The 20,321-nt window shown below is 35.0% G+C and overlaps 2 protein-coding genes across 2 annotated transcripts in view; both read left to right on the top strand.

Annotated features, from left to right (window-relative positions):
- Positions 1 to 20,321, top strand: part of LOC134847372 (transmembrane 9 superfamily member 4-like) — a 530,188-nt gene that overhangs the window by 102,314 nt on the left and 407,553 nt on the right. The gene's annotated exons all lie outside the window — the stretch shown is intronic.
- LOC134847388 (superoxide dismutase [Cu-Zn]-like) lies at positions 980 to 6,394 on the top strand. The gene is made up of 2 exons (XM_063864552.1): positions 980 to 1,347; positions 5,912 to 6,394. The coding sequence occupies exons 1-2, from the start codon at positions 982 to 984 to the stop codon at positions 6,062 to 6,064; spliced, it is 519 nt and encodes a 172-aa protein (XP_063720622.1). The 5' UTR covers positions 980 to 981; the 3' UTR covers positions 6,065 to 6,394.

Below are 20,321 nucleotides of genomic sequence, written 5' to 3'. Positions count from 1 at the left end.
CCGAAACAAAATTATTAAATTGGGATTAAAAACTACAGACAGCGTATAAAAATGCGTAGACTGTTTTAATTTTGAAGTGTATAATTATGCATCAATAAGTACGTTTTTAGAAGTCAAATGACTCATTCTTTTAATTGAACCAAGCAAAATCTCGTCGTCGTATGGTAATTTTGAAACTTTTATGAGACGAACAATAATTGGTGACAGTTTGTTGAGTAAAGTTTGCCTTTTTGAGCTGCTGTAATTTTGAACCGTTGAAGTATCAATAAGAAAATTGAGATTTTTGTCTCCATTTTTTTGACATTTTTAATTTTAATGCGTTAAATATTTATCCTAAGCTCAGGAAAATGTCAAGATCATTTTAACAAACCAATAAAATTGCCACGCCTTGTTGAGTAAAGTTTGCCTTTGTGAGCTGCTGTAATTTTGAACCGTTGAAGTATGCAAAAGAAAATTGGAGATTTTTGTCTCCATTTTTGTGACATTTTAAAATTTAACGCGTTAAATATTTATCCTAAGCTCAGGAAAAATTTGAGATGATCATTTTTACAAAGCAATAAAACTGCCACGCCTTGTTGCTGTTTAGAAATGCGACTAAGTTTGAAGTTACAGAATTAAAAACAGAAGTGGTATGTAACAAATTTCCTCATGCCTTGCTCACGAACTTGTCCCAAGGTAATATTTTCTAGTGATTGCTCAATTCATTGGTTGAAATTACTAGTCGAGTATGGAAATGAAAGTACATAATTTACATCGAATGGACCTGCTCACGAGATAAGAACTTTATTTCAGAAGATGAAATAACAGTCTAGACAGAGATAAGTGATCTTTTGAAATTTAAACTGCATGCAAGAACAGCTACAACAACTGGAAATTGTTATTCTAGGTGTCGACATTATGTGGTTGGTTGGATATCAGCTATTTAATTATTTTGGGAAATAAGGAATAGAACATTAAATTGCATTGTTAGCAATTTAATAAATGAAAGCAGCGTCCTATATTTTTCAGATAAAAAATTTGACCTCAACCGCGATGCCCGTGAAAGCAGTTTGTGTTTTGGGAAACAGTTCTACAGGAGTACAAGGGACCATCACATTCGAACAGGAGTCGCAAACGTCGGCAGTTGTGCTCAAAGGAGAGATCTCTGGGTTGACACCGGGTAACCATGGGTTCCACGTGCACGAGTTCGGAGACAATACTAACGGATGCACGTCGGCAGGTGGACATTTCAACCCTTACAAGAAGCAGCACGGAGCTCCAGTTGACGAGAGCAGACATGTGGGGGACCTTGGAAATGTAATGGCAGGAGAAGACGGAATTGCCAAGATAGAAATTGAAGATACCTTGGTAAGGTCATAAAGCAAGCTAGCGAGCCAAGTTTTATATTACGAAAGATCTTTTCCAACCCAATCTCGCCATTAAAAGTGCTCATTTGGTGGCATTTTTGCTTCTTTAGCATTGGCAATTTATTAGTAGCAGTCTATCAGCTATTTTAATAGCTAGTGTTTGCATTTTGTCAAGCAAAAATGGAGCAGATACGAGGGCGGGGCTCTTATAATTTCCAGCACGGGAGTTCCATTCCGGCACATAGTGAAAGTTAATACTTTTTAAGGCTTTTTTGTCTTCTCTTTCATTTCACTTGCTTTTTTAGAACTACTTTCTCCGCCAAGGCAGCTTTGCTAATGTGTTAAGTTGATTCATCCACGGGCGAAAGGTATAAAATACGAGTATAACATACATATAGTTACGAAGAACCATTGATGTACTTGACTAAGATGATGATGATGATGATTGGCTTTACCACTCTTTCTTGAACACAAGAGTGGTAGAAGGCTCACAAAGCCTCACAGAATAAAACAGTTTTCAGGGTTCGTTTAAACAGCGTAAAATCAATAATATCTGTTAAGAGAACAGGCAGTGAGTTCCAAATAACAGCTCCTTGGTAGGCAATGCTCTTTTTGGTAAATTCTGTTCTGCATTTCGGAAGGATAAACTTTTGTCTGCGCGAAGGGTTGACAGAAGCAGAATTCTTTTTGAAAAGATTGTATAAATAATCGGCACAGTTCCAATTGTGAAACACGGGAAACATAAAGCAGCATATTTTGAACCTAATTCTTTGGTAAACTGGAAGCCAGTGTAATTTCTTCAGTAACTCGTTTGTTAATGCTGTTCTTCTCGTAGCACCTAAAACAAACCTGGCGGCAGCGTTTTGAACTTTCTGTAGTTTAATAAGTAAAATTTTATTCACTTTCATATATAACGCATTGCAATAGTCAAGCCTTGACAGAATAAAGCTAGTAACAAACATTTTTCTTTGGTCTAAAGTCAGAAAACGTCGAATGGAATATAATTTACGCAATTCTAGATAACATAACTTGCAACAATGGTTTATTTGCTTTTCAAATGACATGTTGTAATCAAGGTAGAACCCCAAAAGTTTGGTAAAGCATTTAGGAACCTTTTCTTTATTAAAAATTTTCACTGGCTTTAAATAATTGTGATGCAGTTGTCTACCGAAAAACACTACTTCTGTTTTTCCATCGTTTTTATTAAGACTTAAGTGCAATTGGGAGCATAATTTTTCAATGTTTTCTAGTTTGGTTATTTTGCATGAGATTAATCTCCAAAAACAGTTGAGAATCATCGGCATAAAAGTGGTACGCAATGTTGCTATCAATAAGGTAATCAAGAAGAGGTTGTAAATAAAGGATGAATAAAATCGGCCCCAAAACAGAGCCTTGTGGGAATCCAGTTTCGACCTGAATTTTGTCTGACAGACTACTATTTACCAAAACTTGTACAAAGCGGTTACTAAGATAAGTTTCAAAGAATTGTTTAACTGTGTGCTCAATACCAATTTTGTTTTCAAGAATCTTTAATAACAATGAATGGTCAATTGTATCAAACGCAGCAGAAAAATCCATTTGAACAACGTAAAAACACTTTTCCGAATCAATTTTAGAATTTATATAATGAGAACAGAGCAAGAGACCACTCTCTGTTGAATAACCTTTACGGTAAGTCGACTGAAATTGAGGCCAAAGCCGATTTGAGGTTAAATGTTCACTCATCTGTGAAAATACAAGCTTTTCAGTAATTTTTGACAATGCTGACAAATTAGTAATCGGGCGATAACTTGACATAGTTTCTTGGTTTAAGCCATGTTGTAGAAGTGGTCTGATGACTCCTTGTTTAAAAACATCAGGAAAAACGCCAGATAACAGAATGCAATTAAAAAGATCTGTAAAAAATTGTATATTCTCGGCAATAAAATCTTTTAAGAACCGAGTAGGAATAATGTCCACAGGTGACTCTGAGGTCCGTAAATCATCTAATACGTCGAGTAGATCTATTGGAAAAAAACTAGCGAACTCAGACCATACGACTAGATCATTTGACGTACAATCCAGGCTACTATTAGTTTTTGGCAGTTCATCAACTATGTCGTTTACCTTTTTCTTAAAGAAAATGTTAAACCTGTTTGCTAGGTCGAAAGTAGATGAGTTCACAGGAAGTGTATCATTCTTGTGATTCATCAGTTCATTAAGGCAATAAAAAATCATTTTCGAGCTCTTAGAAGAAAAATTGAGAGTATAGTAATCATTACGTTTTATCGAAAGTACAGATCTGTAGTAAGCGACTTGTGCTCGGTACGCTTCACGGTTTTCCGGGATGTCATGTTTCCTAACTTCGCGTTCCAACTTTCGTTTTTTCCTTTTTTCCCTTTCGCATTCGGCATCGTAGTAATGGGGTTTACCATCACGACTGATCTTCTTTTTAACAGTTACAATTTCACTTCTTTTCAGGACAGATGCATCATGAAAGGTATTAAATAACGAGTTAACAATCATTGAAGGACAGTTTGATTGTAAAATAAAATCAGACTTAGCAATTGCAGAAGTCTCAGTTAAAATAGAATTAAAAATGGAAACACGATCAGCTTGATCCCAAAGCCATTTCACTTTTAAATTGACGTTGGAGGGTGCAATAGTCACTGCAGAAGAATTAATAATCAATGTAACACAGTAATTGTCTGAAGCTAGTGTTCTGTCGAGTGCGACAAAATTTGTAACCCTATAGTTGAAGAATATCAAATCTAGTTCATTGCCACCAACGTGAGTGGGGCCAGAACTGTATCGATAAAAACCCATTTCCTCCATACTAGATAATCAGGCTTCAGAAGAATTACACGACTTATTAACTGGAATATTGAAATCCCCAATAATGTAACACCATTTGTATTGTAGCGCATAATGTGTAACCAGCTCAACCAATTCATTTAGGAAAATTGAACATGAAGAATTAGGGCAGCGATATAAAATAAAGATGCACACATTCATGTATGTAAGTGTAAGTTCAGCGACCAAGAATTCCCAAATATCACGAATTGACTGCTCAATTAGCTTAATTCGGAAAGTGTTGAGATAGAAAATTCCAATGCCCCCACCCCGAGTGGGACGATTGTTACCAATGTAGTTATAATTACAAGGCTTCGCAAGATTTACGTAAAATAAGCTATCTTCAGATAACCAAGCTTCAGTAATTGCAAGAAAAGTGACTTCATTTGCAAGTAGGTACGAATAAATTGAATCCGTCTTATTACATATCGATCGAGCATCCCACAGTGCACAAACATGAATACTCGTCTCTGATTGTCAATTGAGCGATCTCAGCCAAGTTCTGGCTTCTTCGTTCAGGAAATAACGACGTACTATAATATTCTCAGGCCAAGTCTCTGCTTTCTCGGCTACGATACTTTCATTCACTGGAATGACTACATGGAAAGATTTCATATCTGCCCTTTTTGAGGGCAGCTCACGGCAACCAAGAAGAGTAAGGTTCTTTTCTTTGCAGTAATCGTTAAACATGGTCGTGTCAACAGTAGAAGAATCTGGCTAAGAAAATAATGCCTTCTTTACTCCCGCTCCGAAGGTTTCACACCTTTAATGCTTGTAGATGCAGCCGATGTGCCAACAAGAACCGTTACCTTCACAGGCGAAGTCCGCCGTCGTTTCTCAGTACGTGTAACAGATACTTGGGACGAAGTACTATCAGTTCGTTGGTTCCTTCGGAAAGGGTTTATAATGCCACTTGAACAACTTTTGTTCAATTTCGCTACATTTGCAAACGTCTCTGGTTTCAGAGTAAAGTTTTGCGATTTCAGGCTCTCTACGTCTTTTTCAAGTTTATCAATTTTGTTCATCTTTAACAAAATTTGCTCGAAAATGGACAGTGTACTTATCTTAGAGCAGTCAGGGAACCTCCACTGAATTGAACCACATATCACAGCTGCAGAGGTCAATCCAATACAGGCTCCCTTGATGCATCGTGATCGACACATATCACAGGATAGCACATCATCATCGTCAGCAATTGTTGATTCGCAGCAAGAACATTTATGGGAATGACCATTGCCATTCCCGACCATTTCCATTTTTATATGAAACTATTTATATGAAACTATACTAAGACCTATATATAATTATTTTTGTTTTGTTTCGATAGCGGAAATGTTGCCTCAACATTATGAGAGGAGAACGGATAGGCATGGACCGCAAACCACCAATTACCAGCTGAAATATAAAGACTTTACCCACTTTGCCATAGCTCTCATTCATCTGATAGTTCCCACAAACCACAAACGATATTTTGAGCGATTTACATATCACTCAAAGTTCGAAGTCTGTTAAATTGAGTTATTATGTCTGCTCCACTAAACGTAATTTGTATTACACCGTTCCCTCTCAATCAGCTGAGTTTTGAAACTTGCTTTTCTTTTGAAAGCGTTATACACTCAGAATCCTCCTTATATTAAGGGCTAGTGAACTTCTACTGCTATTGTGAGCTGAGCAAGCAAGATATATTGCATTGATCATGTTTCCAATTGTAGTTTCATGTATCTCATGTTAAGGTGCAACTGATCGGCGAACACAGTGTAATCGGTAGGAGTCTGGTTGTTCACGCTGACGAGGATGACTTGGGAAAAGGCGGATACGAAGACTCCCTGACCACGGGGCATGCCGGCGGCCGCATGGCATGTGGTGTGATTGGCATCGCCAAGTAGAGCAACTGGGGGAGAAGAGAGGTGGGAACTGAAGATAACCGATCTTACTTCTTAGAATTGTAATCTACTAGGATGTATCACTCCATATCCAGAACCTCAAAAGCAGATGATGATCATCGGCAAACTACGTAGAAATAAAAAACCAACTTAACCGAATTGAACTGAACTCAGATTTGATGACAAACTACACTGCATTCAACCGTTGAAGCATCTGACAGATGTTTGTTGAATGTATGGTCAAATATGTTAAATAAATGCTGCTTTGGTTTAAAACATTATTTCCAGTAGAAATTAATCTAATGTGTACAAAATATATTTACATCTGAACCATTTCAATGAGTGGACGTTTCAAGTGCGCAATTAGCACAGGCAATTTTGACTGACATACTCTTTTCATCAAGAACTTAATCAATATAAAGCGTTCTAAATGAATCGATGTCTTGTTAAGTGTTAACCACTTTTTTCATTATTTATAAGTGAACATTAAGACATGTTGATATCGCTAAAATTGTTGCGTTGGTGGTTTGAAATTTTTGCGTTTTCAGTTTCATTTTCCAAGGGAACCCAAAGAGTAAAATAGTCTTGAATCAGTAGCGGACTTAAGGGTACCCGGTTACCCCTTTGGTACTAATTTTCGGCATCAATATTTAAAGACGAACCCTAAAGCACTTCGGAGCATAAATCAAACAAATCAAGCGGATGAGCGCGCGCCCAAAAAACGCAATTATCTCTTCAACGCCTTCCAAAAAAGGCGCCAAATATTTTTGGGCCAATGTTTTGTTTTCAACATAGGAGCTTTTTAAGAGTGGATGCAAGTAGTTCAGACTCATATATAGGACGCGATGATGTTTTTTGTTTCAGGAAAAGTCTTAGAATTAGTTCAGGCTCAAATTTCCTTTTTTTGCGGTTCGACTTCTGATTTTTTAAGATCAGTTCCTTTTCTTTGGTAAAAGGTAGGCAAATTTGACTAGCAAACAGTGGAATTGTAAAGATGACAAAAGACGTGATCGACTTCTAATTTCGAAAATGGAATTAAATTATCAGATTTCCCAACGAAATAAAAACTATACCTACTGATCCAGTTTTCTCAATTGAATTAATTTTATCTAAAAAAGGCACCAACTTAAATTGTTCGTGAAATTCAATGACGTTTAAGGGTTTACTATTATTATTTTTTAAATTTGGAAGGTGAAGTTTTTTTTTTAAAAACAATTCAGTTTTTGTTCTTTCTTTTTGTTCATTACTCTTTTTTCCAACTGTCAGTTGGCTATGTTTTTTTAAGTTCACTTCATTTCTTTTGTTAAAAGGAAGGCAAACTCAACTATCGAACAGCAAAAACTTAAGTCATGAAAAATACTGGATCATTATTACGATTGATGGAAAAAATATCATTAGCAAAAGTTTTTTTATCAATTAAATTGATTTCCCCGAATATGAAATAGATTGGGGTTTTTTTTGAACTTCTGGCCAATTTTTTTGACAAAATTAAGTTGGTTTATTACTCAAGTAAAGCTTGTGTGATAGTTTGAACTCTTTCTTTCCACCCTAAGTCGCAAATATTGTTGCGACAAAATGTGTTCATTTTGAAAGTGTTCATTTTGATCAATAACCAGCTTTCAAGTACAGCCAATGCTAAGGATATTAACAAAGACTATTAAATTACAAATAGCACTTTAGCTTCAAGGTATCATGCATCTGGTAGCGTAGAGGTAAGGAAGTAGACCAGCAACAAAATAAGAGGGTTCGAACCTGGGCAGGGTCGTATATTTCTAATAAATTTTTTTCGTATACGCTCTATAAATTGAGGCATGTTAGTCATAAATTTCTTTTTTTTTTCAAATTGAGTGGTACTGCTAATACGCATAATTGGCTTGCGTCACTTAGCAATTATGTTGACTTATAGTTTGCGTGCGTCATTTAAGAAATTTTGTAGGCTCAAAATTTTACTCATTCAGTTTTTCCCAGTAGCGTTATCTGTCATATTTTAACTTGTGTACGCGAAGTGCAATTTCGCCTCTGTGTATCATATTTTTAATTTTTTTCAGGGTCAGTTATTTCCGAATTCACATTAAAAGGTAAGGGTCATTTGGGTCATTTGAAAGCTGTGAGGCTAATTTGGGTCATTTGAAAGCTGTGAGGCTAAAGCGGTAACAATTTGGGTCATTTGAAAGCTGTGAGGCTAAAACAAACGCGTGTTAACTAACGACTTTTTGAATATTCTTATAGGCTCGCAGATTTCAATACCTTATATATGTTTGATTCATCGTTTATTTTGTGACTTCGAAAAAAACAGCTCACAGTCGCAACAGTTTGGTGTTAAATACACTTGCGAAGCAAGTGTATTAGTACGAACCTTCTTTTTCAGTTTTGGGGCAACTTAATAGCTTTATGATAGCATGTGCTTTGATATTCTAATAGTATTAAGTTAACACAGGTGATGCATTTTGTTTTCATCAAATGAACCGAAAAAAGTGATTGGTTTCAAACAACGTAACAATAATGAAAACTCGATCTGAGAAATTTTTTAACTCAATATATCTTGCAATTTTTGGAAATGCAGAGTTTATACATAATGTGGCTTTATGCTTTGCAATTTATTACATGCAAAGTCAGTGTGGGTGCCTTCAGTTTGTTTCAATCCAAGTTTTTACATGCAAAATCAAATCTATTTGTACTTGGTGCCACTTTTGCTGAATGGCATAGGCAAGTTGTTGGCATATTTAGCTGCTTTATTAATGACTAGTGTTTGTCGGTTGTTAAGCTTGCGTGGCTGATTGGATAGTGCATGAGACTCAAAAGTTCTTGATTGCAGTTGGTCGCTGATTCGAATCCTACTCGTAACCCAGTTTTTGCTAATTCGTGGCTTATTTCACTTGATAGCTGCTTTTTGGTCGTGTTCTCGCAAGTGTTTGCCAAGCGCAGCTTCGCTTGTCTAAAAGTAAAAAACTAAATGATCTAAAAACTCATTTTATCTCATGTTCGGGGAATTCGTTGGATTGATAAAAATAAAACATCAGAGCAAACTTATTTTTTCTTTATTTGTTTTTTCGATCAATCAAGTTTGTTTTCCAGTGTTTGCGGATTGGATTTAGTGCTGCAGAAGGTGTGTGTAAATAAGAAAGAGAAATTGATTTTAAAAATGGAGCAGCTATACAAAAAAAACTTGAAATAGGTAAAAACTTGAAGTTGCTTTCTTATTAACAGAAATCAAATAACCGACAGTTAACTCCAGATGCCAGTATTATTACACTTTTGAGCGTATTGTAATAGAAAAACGGTTGCTTCTTTTCAAATTAAGTCGCAAATATTGGTGCCACTTTAAGTGGCAACGGCTTTTATAAGCATGAGGTTTGACATTTAATTAGTAATCAGTTGACAAAGTTAATTCATTTTCAACTCATCAAATCAAACGAATAAAGCTGTTTGTTTCAAACAACAGTGCAATTTTTAAAACTCTTTCAGAAGTTTTTCGACCCCATATCTAGCAATTTTTTGAGATGCATAATTTGGCTTTATGTTGCCAGTTATTACATGCGAAGTTAGTGTGGATGCCTTCAGTTTGTTATATTCCAACATATTATATGAAAGGTTGTGTCTTTTTGTATTTCGTGTCAATTTTGCAGCACCTCATTGGCAATTCATTAGCATGTGTAGCTGCTTTGTTTGTGGCTAAGGTTACTAAATTGTCAAGGTCCCGTGGCACAGAGTTTTGATTTTTTTAAATTAATTTCATTTTTTTGTTGAAGGAAAGCAAACACCATAATTGAATAGCAAAAGTGTAACTGTCACGACGTTACGAGTTTCCCAGTGGAATAAAAATTTACCTACTGGTCCAGTTTTCTCAAATTTGGCTAGTTTTATCAAAAAAACTGTCAAATACAAATTGTTCTAGAAACTCAAAGTGTTTCAAGGCTATATGTTTTACTTTGAAGTTCGTAAGTTGAAGTTTTTTCAAAAATTAAATTCTTTTTTTTTGTTTTATTTTGTTCATGACTCTTTTCCAATTGGAAATGTTTACTTACAGATTTTCACGCTTTCTTTCCCAAGATTGAAATACTGAAATCTGATTGGCTGATTTTTATTCTCGCCCATTCGGTTCATGGCCTATGAGAGATTCCACCTTAGGCGAAGACCCGAATAGGCGAAAATAAAAATCAGATTTCAGTATTCCAAAATTTGGAAAGAAAGCGTCAAAGTAAACCTTTCCAAGGGCTTAGTATTAATGTGGGCCTAATATAAAAACGGCAGAAATATGAAAAATTGTCACTGACCCTCAGAGAATTGGAATAATTTTAATATTTCAAGGGTTTTGTTATAAAAGGAGCAAAATATTGCTTCATTTAATTCCTTTTAGTTGAATGGCAATTGATTCATTTTAACAAATGACTTTCGGCCGTTTTAGTTTCGGTCCTTTGTCCATGAGTCTTTCGCCCATTCGGTTCTTCGCCCATAGAGTAGCCCCCTAAAATTCGGTTTAGTTCAGTTTTTCGAGCTGGACATAATTACACTCTCAAAGACAAATCATCCTCGGCATGCGCATAAGCGTACAATATAGATGGTGTAACATTGGTAGTGCTCACAGAAGCCATTATCAATGAACACTTAATTTCTTGATGTAGGTTGAAATTACTATCTCGCATAAAGTTTTCTGAAACAATGTTTTTCAAATTTTTAGTTGTGACCGGTCGACCCGTAACCCAACCCGTAAACAAATGACCGATTGGGCAGGGCCGGGTCGAGAAAAAAGAACGTTTTCCACCCCCGGATTCCTTAAAGGCAAGCCGTAGTTTTCAAGGGGACCCCGTAAGTCAAGCCATATGTTTCAAAGGGATCTGCCCGAGATCTAAGGGCTCCTATAAAGGACCACCAAAAACATCACGATAAAGAATCACCTTGATCAAATCTAAATAACCATTTTTAGGGAATCTAAAGATGATCCTTAAAGGATCATCATAAAAGATCACCTTGAGGCAATCTTAATTCCATTAGACCAACTCTTGGGTGTTGGCCAAGCCCTTTTTGGGATTAATACATTCCTGCCTTCAGAAAATTGCCTCAGACTTTCGTAACGCAAGCTACTTAATCGCTTACAGTACGTCTAGACTTCTGCCAAACGGCAAAACGACGAAGTCTTAAAAGGGACGAAATAAGTTCAGTATGTTGAACCCCCCTATATATGATGTTTTGGTATAGTAAAGCAATCAAATTTTGAAAAAGCGATAGAGGCTAAAATTATTATAAAAGATTGAAATCAGAAGGGGTGAATTCAGCGAAAAAGGCGAAAGTGGTTGATCTATAAATTATTTTACGAGAAAAGAACCAAAAACGATTAGCAGTTCGTGTATAATTAGTAGCAACAAAGGGGAACAGACAGAAATAATTAAAATAAGCAATCTGCTAATTCTGAGCATTTTTTTTGCATGCAAATGTATATTTTTAGGTGACCTTGAGTCATATTTTCTGTCTGAAAAGTTAGGTTTTGCATGCAATAACTTTCTGAAATAGGTTTTTGCTCTTTTTAATTAATTCTGTCTGTTCCAACTTTTTGCACTCTCTATACCATTAGGTTTGAAGTTTTCTTGTTCTTTTTTGGTTTGATAAAAACTGTTGGCTTCTTTCGTGATATGCTCCCCTTAGACGATCTCTGCCGATGAAATTTTTTAAGGCTCGGAAAAGCATGCAGTTAAAATTTATTTTCTAGATTTATTTCAACAAATTAAAAAAAAAATCAAAAAATTGGTGTTCATTTCAATGAAAAATTTTTAAGACTTGTCATCCAAATTTTATCACTTGTCATACGCAGTTTTCAAACAACATTTGAACATTTTAAGACATTCTCTTAACGATAAATAAGTTGCCAAATCAACCAAAGACAATTTAGTGAAGCAAACGATTATGGCAAACATTTTCTTGCATTTTGATCAGATGTCGGTCTTCTCGTTAACTAGATCTTCTATTTCATGGTGTTATGACTCGCAAAAGTTTCAAAAGATTTTCGTTCAGTTCGTTATTTCATTTGGAATTGCATGAGTTATCTCTCGGATAGCAGTTTTATTTTTTTTATAATTAAGTTTTTTTTGGTTTAACTTAACTAAGAATTTTGTATTCTGGTGAGTCTTACTTTTTTTGTTTTCAGCGCAAAATCACTTACTACAATTAATCATTGGAATTAGTCGAGTGAAATATCATTTTAAAGACCTTTCAGTCTTAATTTGAACGACATTAAAAAAAATCGAAATTTTTTTCTGTGTCGAGACTTGTAGATTGTTAGTCTAATTTTTGACCAAAATCATTTACAACAAATAGTCATTTGAATGGATTGAGTGATATATCAGATTAAATCCCACTGAGTCGTGATTCGAACGACATTAAACAAATTTCAAAATATTGTCAGTGTCGAGAAGAAACGGTTTGAAAGTTATGATATTTATCAAATTTCGAGCGAGTAGAGCAAGCGAGCAGGTTTAATATAGGAGAATGAACCATGAAACTTTAGTTTTATTCCATTAAAATGTTTGTTTGAAGTTATTTAGCGCCACTTTTGAAACAAAGACTTAAAAATTTTGTTTTTTTTTCTTGTCATTTGTGACAAAAAACCGCCGTCTGTTCTGCCTATTTAACTGTGGCTGTCGAATGTGGTAAGTTCTTAGGTTTTCCTCAGATATTTTTTTTGTCGCACAAATTTGGTCGGAACTATTTGGGCTATTTGCAAAGCAACAAGCTAACCTTGCTGTTTAATTCATTGAAAAGGTGGAACAATTTTGTTTTCGAGTGTGTTGGAAATGTTTCCTTTTTTTTCCCGCAAAATCAGTTACCGCTAGTATTTATCGGACTGCATTGAAGGATATATCATATGAAAGCCTTTTTAGTCGTGATTTGAACGACATTTAAAAATTTCCAAAAACAAAATCCCAGAGGCAAGAAAATTTTGTATAAAATGTTTGGTTTTTCGTCTTATTTCGACTGAATAAAGTGTTGATAACTTGTTAAATTTGTTTGTGCTCAACGTTCAAATATGAATTGTGAACTTTCATTAGCATCTCACATCAATTCACATGAAATCCGAAAATCCCAAAACTATTTAAAAAAAGCTTCTCCTAGATACCATTGAAATTTCTACCACAGAAAAACCAAAACTAGCTGGGAATCAGAAGCAGATCCAGAATTTTTGCGATGATTAGTAGATTTATAAACAGACTAATTTTTGCTGATTCCTAGTATCCCTTGAATCGGATCCTGCGTAAAACAGTAACTGTGGCTTTCCCAGGGTTCGCTAAGAACAGGAAGGCCCCCTTCCGACAAAACTGAGTAAACCCCGTTTTTTGGCTTTTCTCATGAAAAACAACGTTAAGCATCAAACAGCTAGTTCGACTATTCTGACTAATCTAACCCACTTTGAAAAAAAGATGCTTATGGGTCAAGTCTTTAGATGCAGAACAGATCAGCTCGAACCTGGTAGAATTGTCACAATCGAGCTTCTAATAACAATTGGAGTTTGATTGCAGTTAATTTGTAACATATTCGAAGCCCTCAAGTAAAATATCTCGAGTCGCGCAAAATTGGGCCAAATTTTTTTGGTTGCTCAATGTCACTATTTTATTTGTAGAATGGTGCAGTCACGATTTGTTTCTCTTAATTCGCGCAAAGTCGTCCCAAGGTTCCAAAGCCATGCAACTTATTTCTTTTGTCGCCCAACTTTGCGCCAAGTTTTTAATGTACCCCTTTAGTACTTTTAAGAAATCCAGTTTTGGCCGACCAACCCTAAAATTTTTCTAAAGGCGCCTTGGGCGCAAATATATACTAAATCTAAGGGAGGAGCGCGCGCCGAAAAAACGCGATTTTTTGGTCAAAATTTCCCAAAAAGTACCTAAAAATGCCTTTTTTGGACTGTTTTTTTTTTCAAAATTTTGCCTGCGGCGCAGAAAATGTGGCCAAAATAGGGACTAAGCAGTCTTAGGGAGACCTCGAAAAATCAATTCGGTCGACCTAAAAAAAAATGAAGGTCGACAAAAATTTCGAATTTTTTTTGAAAATCCGCCCTCCTTCGAGAAAATCCTAGATCCACCCCTGATGAAAGGGTTTGCTAAAATCGGCGAAAGTAATAACATTACACTGATGCATGTTTCTGAAATTGTAAAAAAACTCAAGAAAAATAACGCATCTTTAGAGTTTTTTCTAAGTCGTTTTGCGTCAACCATGCATATTTAATTTCTTTTTTTTTTTCATTTTTTTTTGTGAAAAAGTGAATGATCTCAGGTTTAAGTTACTGAAATGAATGATTTTTGCTTCGATAAAAATCTTTGTTTTTGCCTATCAGAAATTTAAACAATTTTATTCCCTTATAGGTTGGAAAAACAAAAAGAACCTTCTTTTTGTTTTTCCAACCTAAGTCGCATATTGGTGCCACTTTGCACATTGGGGCACCTTTACAGCTTTTCATAGCATGTGCTTTGACATTCGAATAGTAATAAGCTAACAAAATTGATGCATTTATAATTCATCAAATGAACCGAAAAAAAAATAATGAAAACTCGATTTCAGAAAATTCAACTCAATATATCTCAAAATTTTCTTTGAAATGCATATTTTATACATAATGTGACTTTATGCTTTGCAATTTGTTACATGCAAAGTTACTGTGGATGGCGTCAGCTTGTTATATTTCAAATTATTACTTGCAAAATTGAGTCTATTTGTATTTGGTGCTAGTTTGACTGAATCGCATTGGCAATTTATTAGCACATTTAGCTGCTTTATTCGTGACTATTATTTGTCAGTTGTTAAGCTTGCGTGGCTGATTGGATAGTGTGTGAAACTCTCAATCTTTTGATTGCATAGGTCGCGGATTCGAATCCTACACGTAGCCGAGTTTTTGCTAATTCGAGGCTTATTTCTACCTTTTCTTATTTCACTTGATCGAGTTGCTTTTTGGTGGTGTTCTCGCCTCTGTGTTGATATTTTTCTTAGATCATTTTCGTTCAAAAGAAAAGTTTGCAAAATAGAAGCTATCCAGCCTATTTTTCTGTTGACCAATTTAACACGTTGAACAAAAAGTAGTTATAATCTAAATTGCAGGCTTGGAATTGGAATTTTTTTAAAGTGAGATATAGCTCACCTGGTTCAATCACGATCTCCCCTTGAAAAAAATTGCGGAAAACATTAAAACTATTAAGAGCTTTTTTTCGCTTATTGAGAATTCAGCTTTTTTCGTGTTGGTCTTGCTCAAATTTGTTTTGATCTTTTTAATTTAAGTTATTTGATCAGGTCCCGTAAAAAAGGTTATGTAGCAGTAAGCAAAAAACTGCGTAATCGTCAGTAAATCGACAATTACTATATTAACGAATCAGAATCGAGCTAAGAAGGGAAACGTACGAAATAAATAATTGACAACTTTTTATTTCTTACGTTTGCTTTTTTATCTCGATTCTGATTGGGTAAGATAGTCTTGGTCTATTTATTGACTAGTATAAATACGCGATTCTCTACTTACAGGCCTTACTCTGGTAAAAGCGATATATCTGAGCCAATTTGGCGTCTTTCTCAGTCAATGATACTCAGAGTTTTAATTAAAAAAATATAACGCAATACAAACTCAATTATGTACCAAATAGCGGCACATTAATAGCTCAAAAAATTGCGGCAAACACTGATTCATGTACACTCAACTATATTACTCGAGCCGAATGTCACTGCAGTGAAACAAAGTAGAGCAAGCAATTACTTACTGTAAAGTTTGCGTGAATATGATTTTTTTTTGTGTTTCATCATGTCACTGTAATTCAATGGCAAATTTTTGGCTCTAACTTGAGAGCAGAACGTTTTGCGGTATTGTAGCAACGCTAAAGCTAAATATAATCAAATTTCATTATGTTTGAAGGCTAGCTGGAGAAAAAAAGTGAGGAAGGCCAAGAAAGTGAGGAATGTATATGCTCGGATGTTTTTTTCTTCAGATCAGTTTCGCAAAACTTTTTGATCCTTCGGGGGTCGAAACGTTGATTTCCATGTGCTCAACCGTGTGAGCTCACCACTATAGTATCCGTACACTGCTTGTTGTTCCGACTTTTTTTTTAACTAGCCATTTTTGACGGAATTTTTTTAATATCATTCTAAAGGTATTGTTGTCCTGGGCGTAAATTTGAAAAGATATTTTACTTGTGATCATTTTTTGTAAAGTTATGGGGGTTTAAAAATTGCCATTTTGGCCAATTTGAGACAATTAACGCGTGATATATTTCGCGCCATTAACGCGCAAGCGGAAATTTAATCCGTCTTAATTTCAACCAAATCGTTACAAATTGGTTGAAAGAAGCTTATTTGCCATTATTGATTTGTTACAAGGAGCGAAATCTATCCTTTTGTACTTTATATGGCGTGTGGGGGGATGATTGCTTTTGCCTATTTAGGTCGACTATTATAAACATTAGGCCTAATCTAAACACAAGCGGAAAAATTGAAAAGGTTACAACAGAAAATGAGATGAGTTCTGGGAAAATTTCTTCAAAAGTTCTTTTTGTAGGTCAACTAATTGCATTTTCTTATTTTGATTAAGGTTTTTGGATGATATCGACCCTAATTTGATTGGAATTTCTGTGCGGTAAGGATGTTTTAAACAAAATTGGCTTTACACTTTTTTGTGAAGTCTTTTTGCGGCCCAAAATTGCTTTTTTTTTACTCGCGCTTCCCCTCAAAGTTTTTTTGAGAAAAAATTTTTTTTCGACGCGCGCTTCCGCTCAAAGTCAGTATATATTGTAAAATTTATATATATTGAAATTGAAGGCCCCTTTGAAAAAACCATTGGGTCGGTGAATCGAATTCGAATGACTCAAAATAGCAGCAAAATGGGGGTCCTTTGGTTGATGATGGGGTCGAATCCCTGAGAAAAAAAGCATCCGCTACCTCCTCGCCCCCTCCCACTTAATCCGCTCCTGCGCTTTCTCCTCTAAAATTATGTTCTGATTGAGATGGTAATTTTAATTTTGCATTCAAGCACTGTTTTTTACACCATTTACTTAGTGCGCGCAGAACAATTAAGTGTCTTAAAATAAGAGCAAGGTAGCATGCCAGTGAAGTGAGGCAACTTTTCTGTTTTTTAAAGTGTTGTAACCTTTCGACCTTGTGGCGCATCAATTCGCAGCCGTCGGTAGAAAATTAGGTCAATTTTTTTCATTTGGAATGGTGAGATTTTCGACCGTAGCTTCAATGAATATTAATAATTCTGATTTTGCAGTCGGAGTTTAGTTCCTTGGTTGCAAATCGTTCATAAGCCGTGCTTCTTTGAAATTTATGTATAATCTTAATGATCGTAGAAAAAGAAACAAATTAGTGAAGGTATTTTTGCCGATGATCAAATGAGCAGCATGACATTTTTAAAGACATCATTGTGCTGGTATGGCCAAATTACCAACAAAAACAAAACATGAAAACTTAAAGTTGAAAACTTTAAGGAAACTACGTTATTTTTATATAAAAATTTTTGACTCTTGATCGTTTGTTTATTTGGTATTTTCTCCAGTCAGCAAAACTTAAAATATATCTCAAAATTCTATTTATTAAGGTAAGTGCAGAAGAAAAACGTCTTCAGATAACAATTTTTCCTCTTTTATAAAAATATATGCCAACACTATTATGAAATCAAACTTTTTTCTCTCTAAACAATAAATCTGATTTTTGGCCAGCTTTCACGAGGCTCTTCGGCGGCACTCAATTAACCTACCTCAAAAAAATTGTATGAGGTTGAGTGCCGTATCATTCTAAGTGAAAACGGTCTGGAAAATAGTGTACCCCAAGGTGAAAAAGCAAACAAAAATAAATTTAGATTTTACAAAAATTTCCATTTTCTAAGAATCATATAAATATCATTGTTGATACTATTTGATAAGATGCTTCCATTTCTTCTTAATGGTTCTGTCTTGGCAGCTACAAGCTATGTTATCACTTTGTAAGTTTGTTCCGTTACTAATTCAACACTCAAAAGTCTTGATTGGCTCATTTGCCAAACAGGTATTATGAAAGTGTATGTGAATTAGTTTCTTCATTTTATTTTTTTGAGACGCTTTGGAAAATGTTTTCACTTTTCAAAAAACTTAAGCAATTCTCAAAAATTGCCTCACCGATTTTGAAAAAAAAGCTGATCAAAGGAAAAACGTCGCCTATTGTCTAGGTACCTGCACAATCTCTTGATCTCTTTTTAATTTTCTCACTATCTACAGCCTTCTAAGATTTCTGTGGGGTGATTTTCTTTCCAGATTTTAAAACTATCTTCCCGAATCTAAAATTTGGGGTTCAATGAACAGAAAGGGTTGTAGGAAAATCGCCTTTGCAAGCTGTTACGCTCAATTTTTCTACACAAAATGTTATGGCCCTCGAAATTGTCGAATGCTTGTGTTTTGACAGTTTTTTTAGTAACCCTCAAATCTGAGATTTTGGATTCAATGGAGAGAAATTCCTCTGCCTCAGCCGTCAACCTCAGATTGTTTCACACAAAAATTTATCGCTTCGGAAAAAAACGTTTTTTGACCGTTTTCTGAAACATTTTGATTTTTCTCGAATACTATCCTCTCAATTCTGAGATTTTGGATTTGATCCAAAGGATGCGTTGTGGGAAACTTTCTTGCATAAGCGGCTTCACACAAAGAATAATGGCCCCCGGAATGTCAGCAATTTTTGACTTTTCTCAAGAATTATAATCCCAAACCTGAGATTTTGGGTTGAACCGAAACAACAGGTTGTTGAATTTCTACCTGCATAGGCGACTACGCTTTTTTTTTAAAATTTAGTCTTAAAAAACTCAAAATTTTTGCGGTCAAAATTTTTTTTGAAATTTTTTGATTTTTCTCAAAAAGCACCTTGCCAATCTTTGGTTGAGTTTCTATTTGGTAAAACCAGATTTGGGAATCTTCTCTGTTTAAGATGTCACTACTTTTTTGCAGAAAATATATGGATTTTGTAAAGGACGTCTTTGAGTTTTCGACCGTTTTCTAAAAACTTTACGTTTTCTGAAAATATACTCTTTCAAGTCTGAGATTAAAAGCAAAATCGGCGACTTCTCAATTTTTCATGGAAAGATGTTGTCTTTGGGAAAAATCCATTTCCAAATTCGGAATGTCAATAAAGAAATAACTATAGTTTTGGGCAAAGTCCAATTTTCGAAACTGCCCATTTCATCCCGCATCAGTATAGCAAAAACAAACAATATCAAAAGGGTACCTCCAGCTCTAGTTGGGCCCTTGATTTCTTTTTTCGAGACATACGAAAGTTTTGGTTCACTTCGTTTTTTTTTTCAAAGTTTTTCCTTTCAACTTCTTTTCTTAAATGTTTGTTTTATATTGAAAGTAGTTCTAAGCTCTGCTTGGCCTGTGTGCTGAAAGTAGCAGCGTTTCACTCTTATTCGCTTGTTCTAATTGCTTATAATCTGCCAATTACATCACACCGTTTTATTTTGAAGACAATATTAAACTTGCTTAAAGTGGTGTGAGAAGCAGCGGATTCTACAATGGCTGAACACTACAACTTCAATCGAAATTAACTCCACGAGTAAACCATTGGGATAAGATGCTTAATAAACCATAGGCTACGTAGCAGTTTTTAGACAACCGCGTATTCATACTCGTCAGTAAGCAGACAAATACTATGTGAACGAATCAGAATCGAGACAAAGAAGAAACCCATAATTAATAAATATTTATTTCGTAAGTTTGCTTTATCATCTCGGTCTGATTGGTTAACATAGTGTTTGTCTGCTTACTGACTAGTATGAGTTTGCGGTTGTCTAAATACAGACCGCGCTCCTAAAGTTTTTTTTTAAATCTATAGTCATTTTTTCTGCGTGGCTTGATAAAAAGATTTGAACGAAAAACTAGAGCTGAGGTATATCCAACATTCATAGTAAAATAAGCAAATTGTAAAATATTTCATGCTGAAAAATGACCAGAAAAGCTTATAAATCCAAAATGTATTAAATTTTTTTAAATTTGGTTTGCATTTTTTTCTCGAATTTTTGACGTTTTTGTTTTCAAAAAGCGCTAAAATAATAAAAAGAGCCGAGTAAATTTAAGTTTTTACCTCACAAATTAAGCAATTGTAAGCTTTTAAGCTGTTAAAGTAAACTATTGTATGACTGCTTGCTCAATCGAATTTGGACAAAAAATTGATAATTTCAAACCGGTTTTTCTCAACACTGGGAAAATTTTTAGAACATTTTTAAAAGTTGTTTGAATCACGACTGAAAGTGCTAAAAATTGATCTATCACTGAACTCT

This window comes from Symsagittifera roscoffensis, chromosome 1 (genome assembly GCF_963678635.1).
Source record: "Symsagittifera roscoffensis chromosome 1, txSymRosc1.1, whole genome shotgun sequence".
Lineage (NCBI taxonomy): Eukaryota > Metazoa > Xenacoelomorpha > Acoela > Convolutidae > Symsagittifera > Symsagittifera roscoffensis.
The sequence above is the reverse complement of the archived record's forward strand: the minus strand, read 5'-3'. Positions and strand labels throughout refer to the sequence as shown.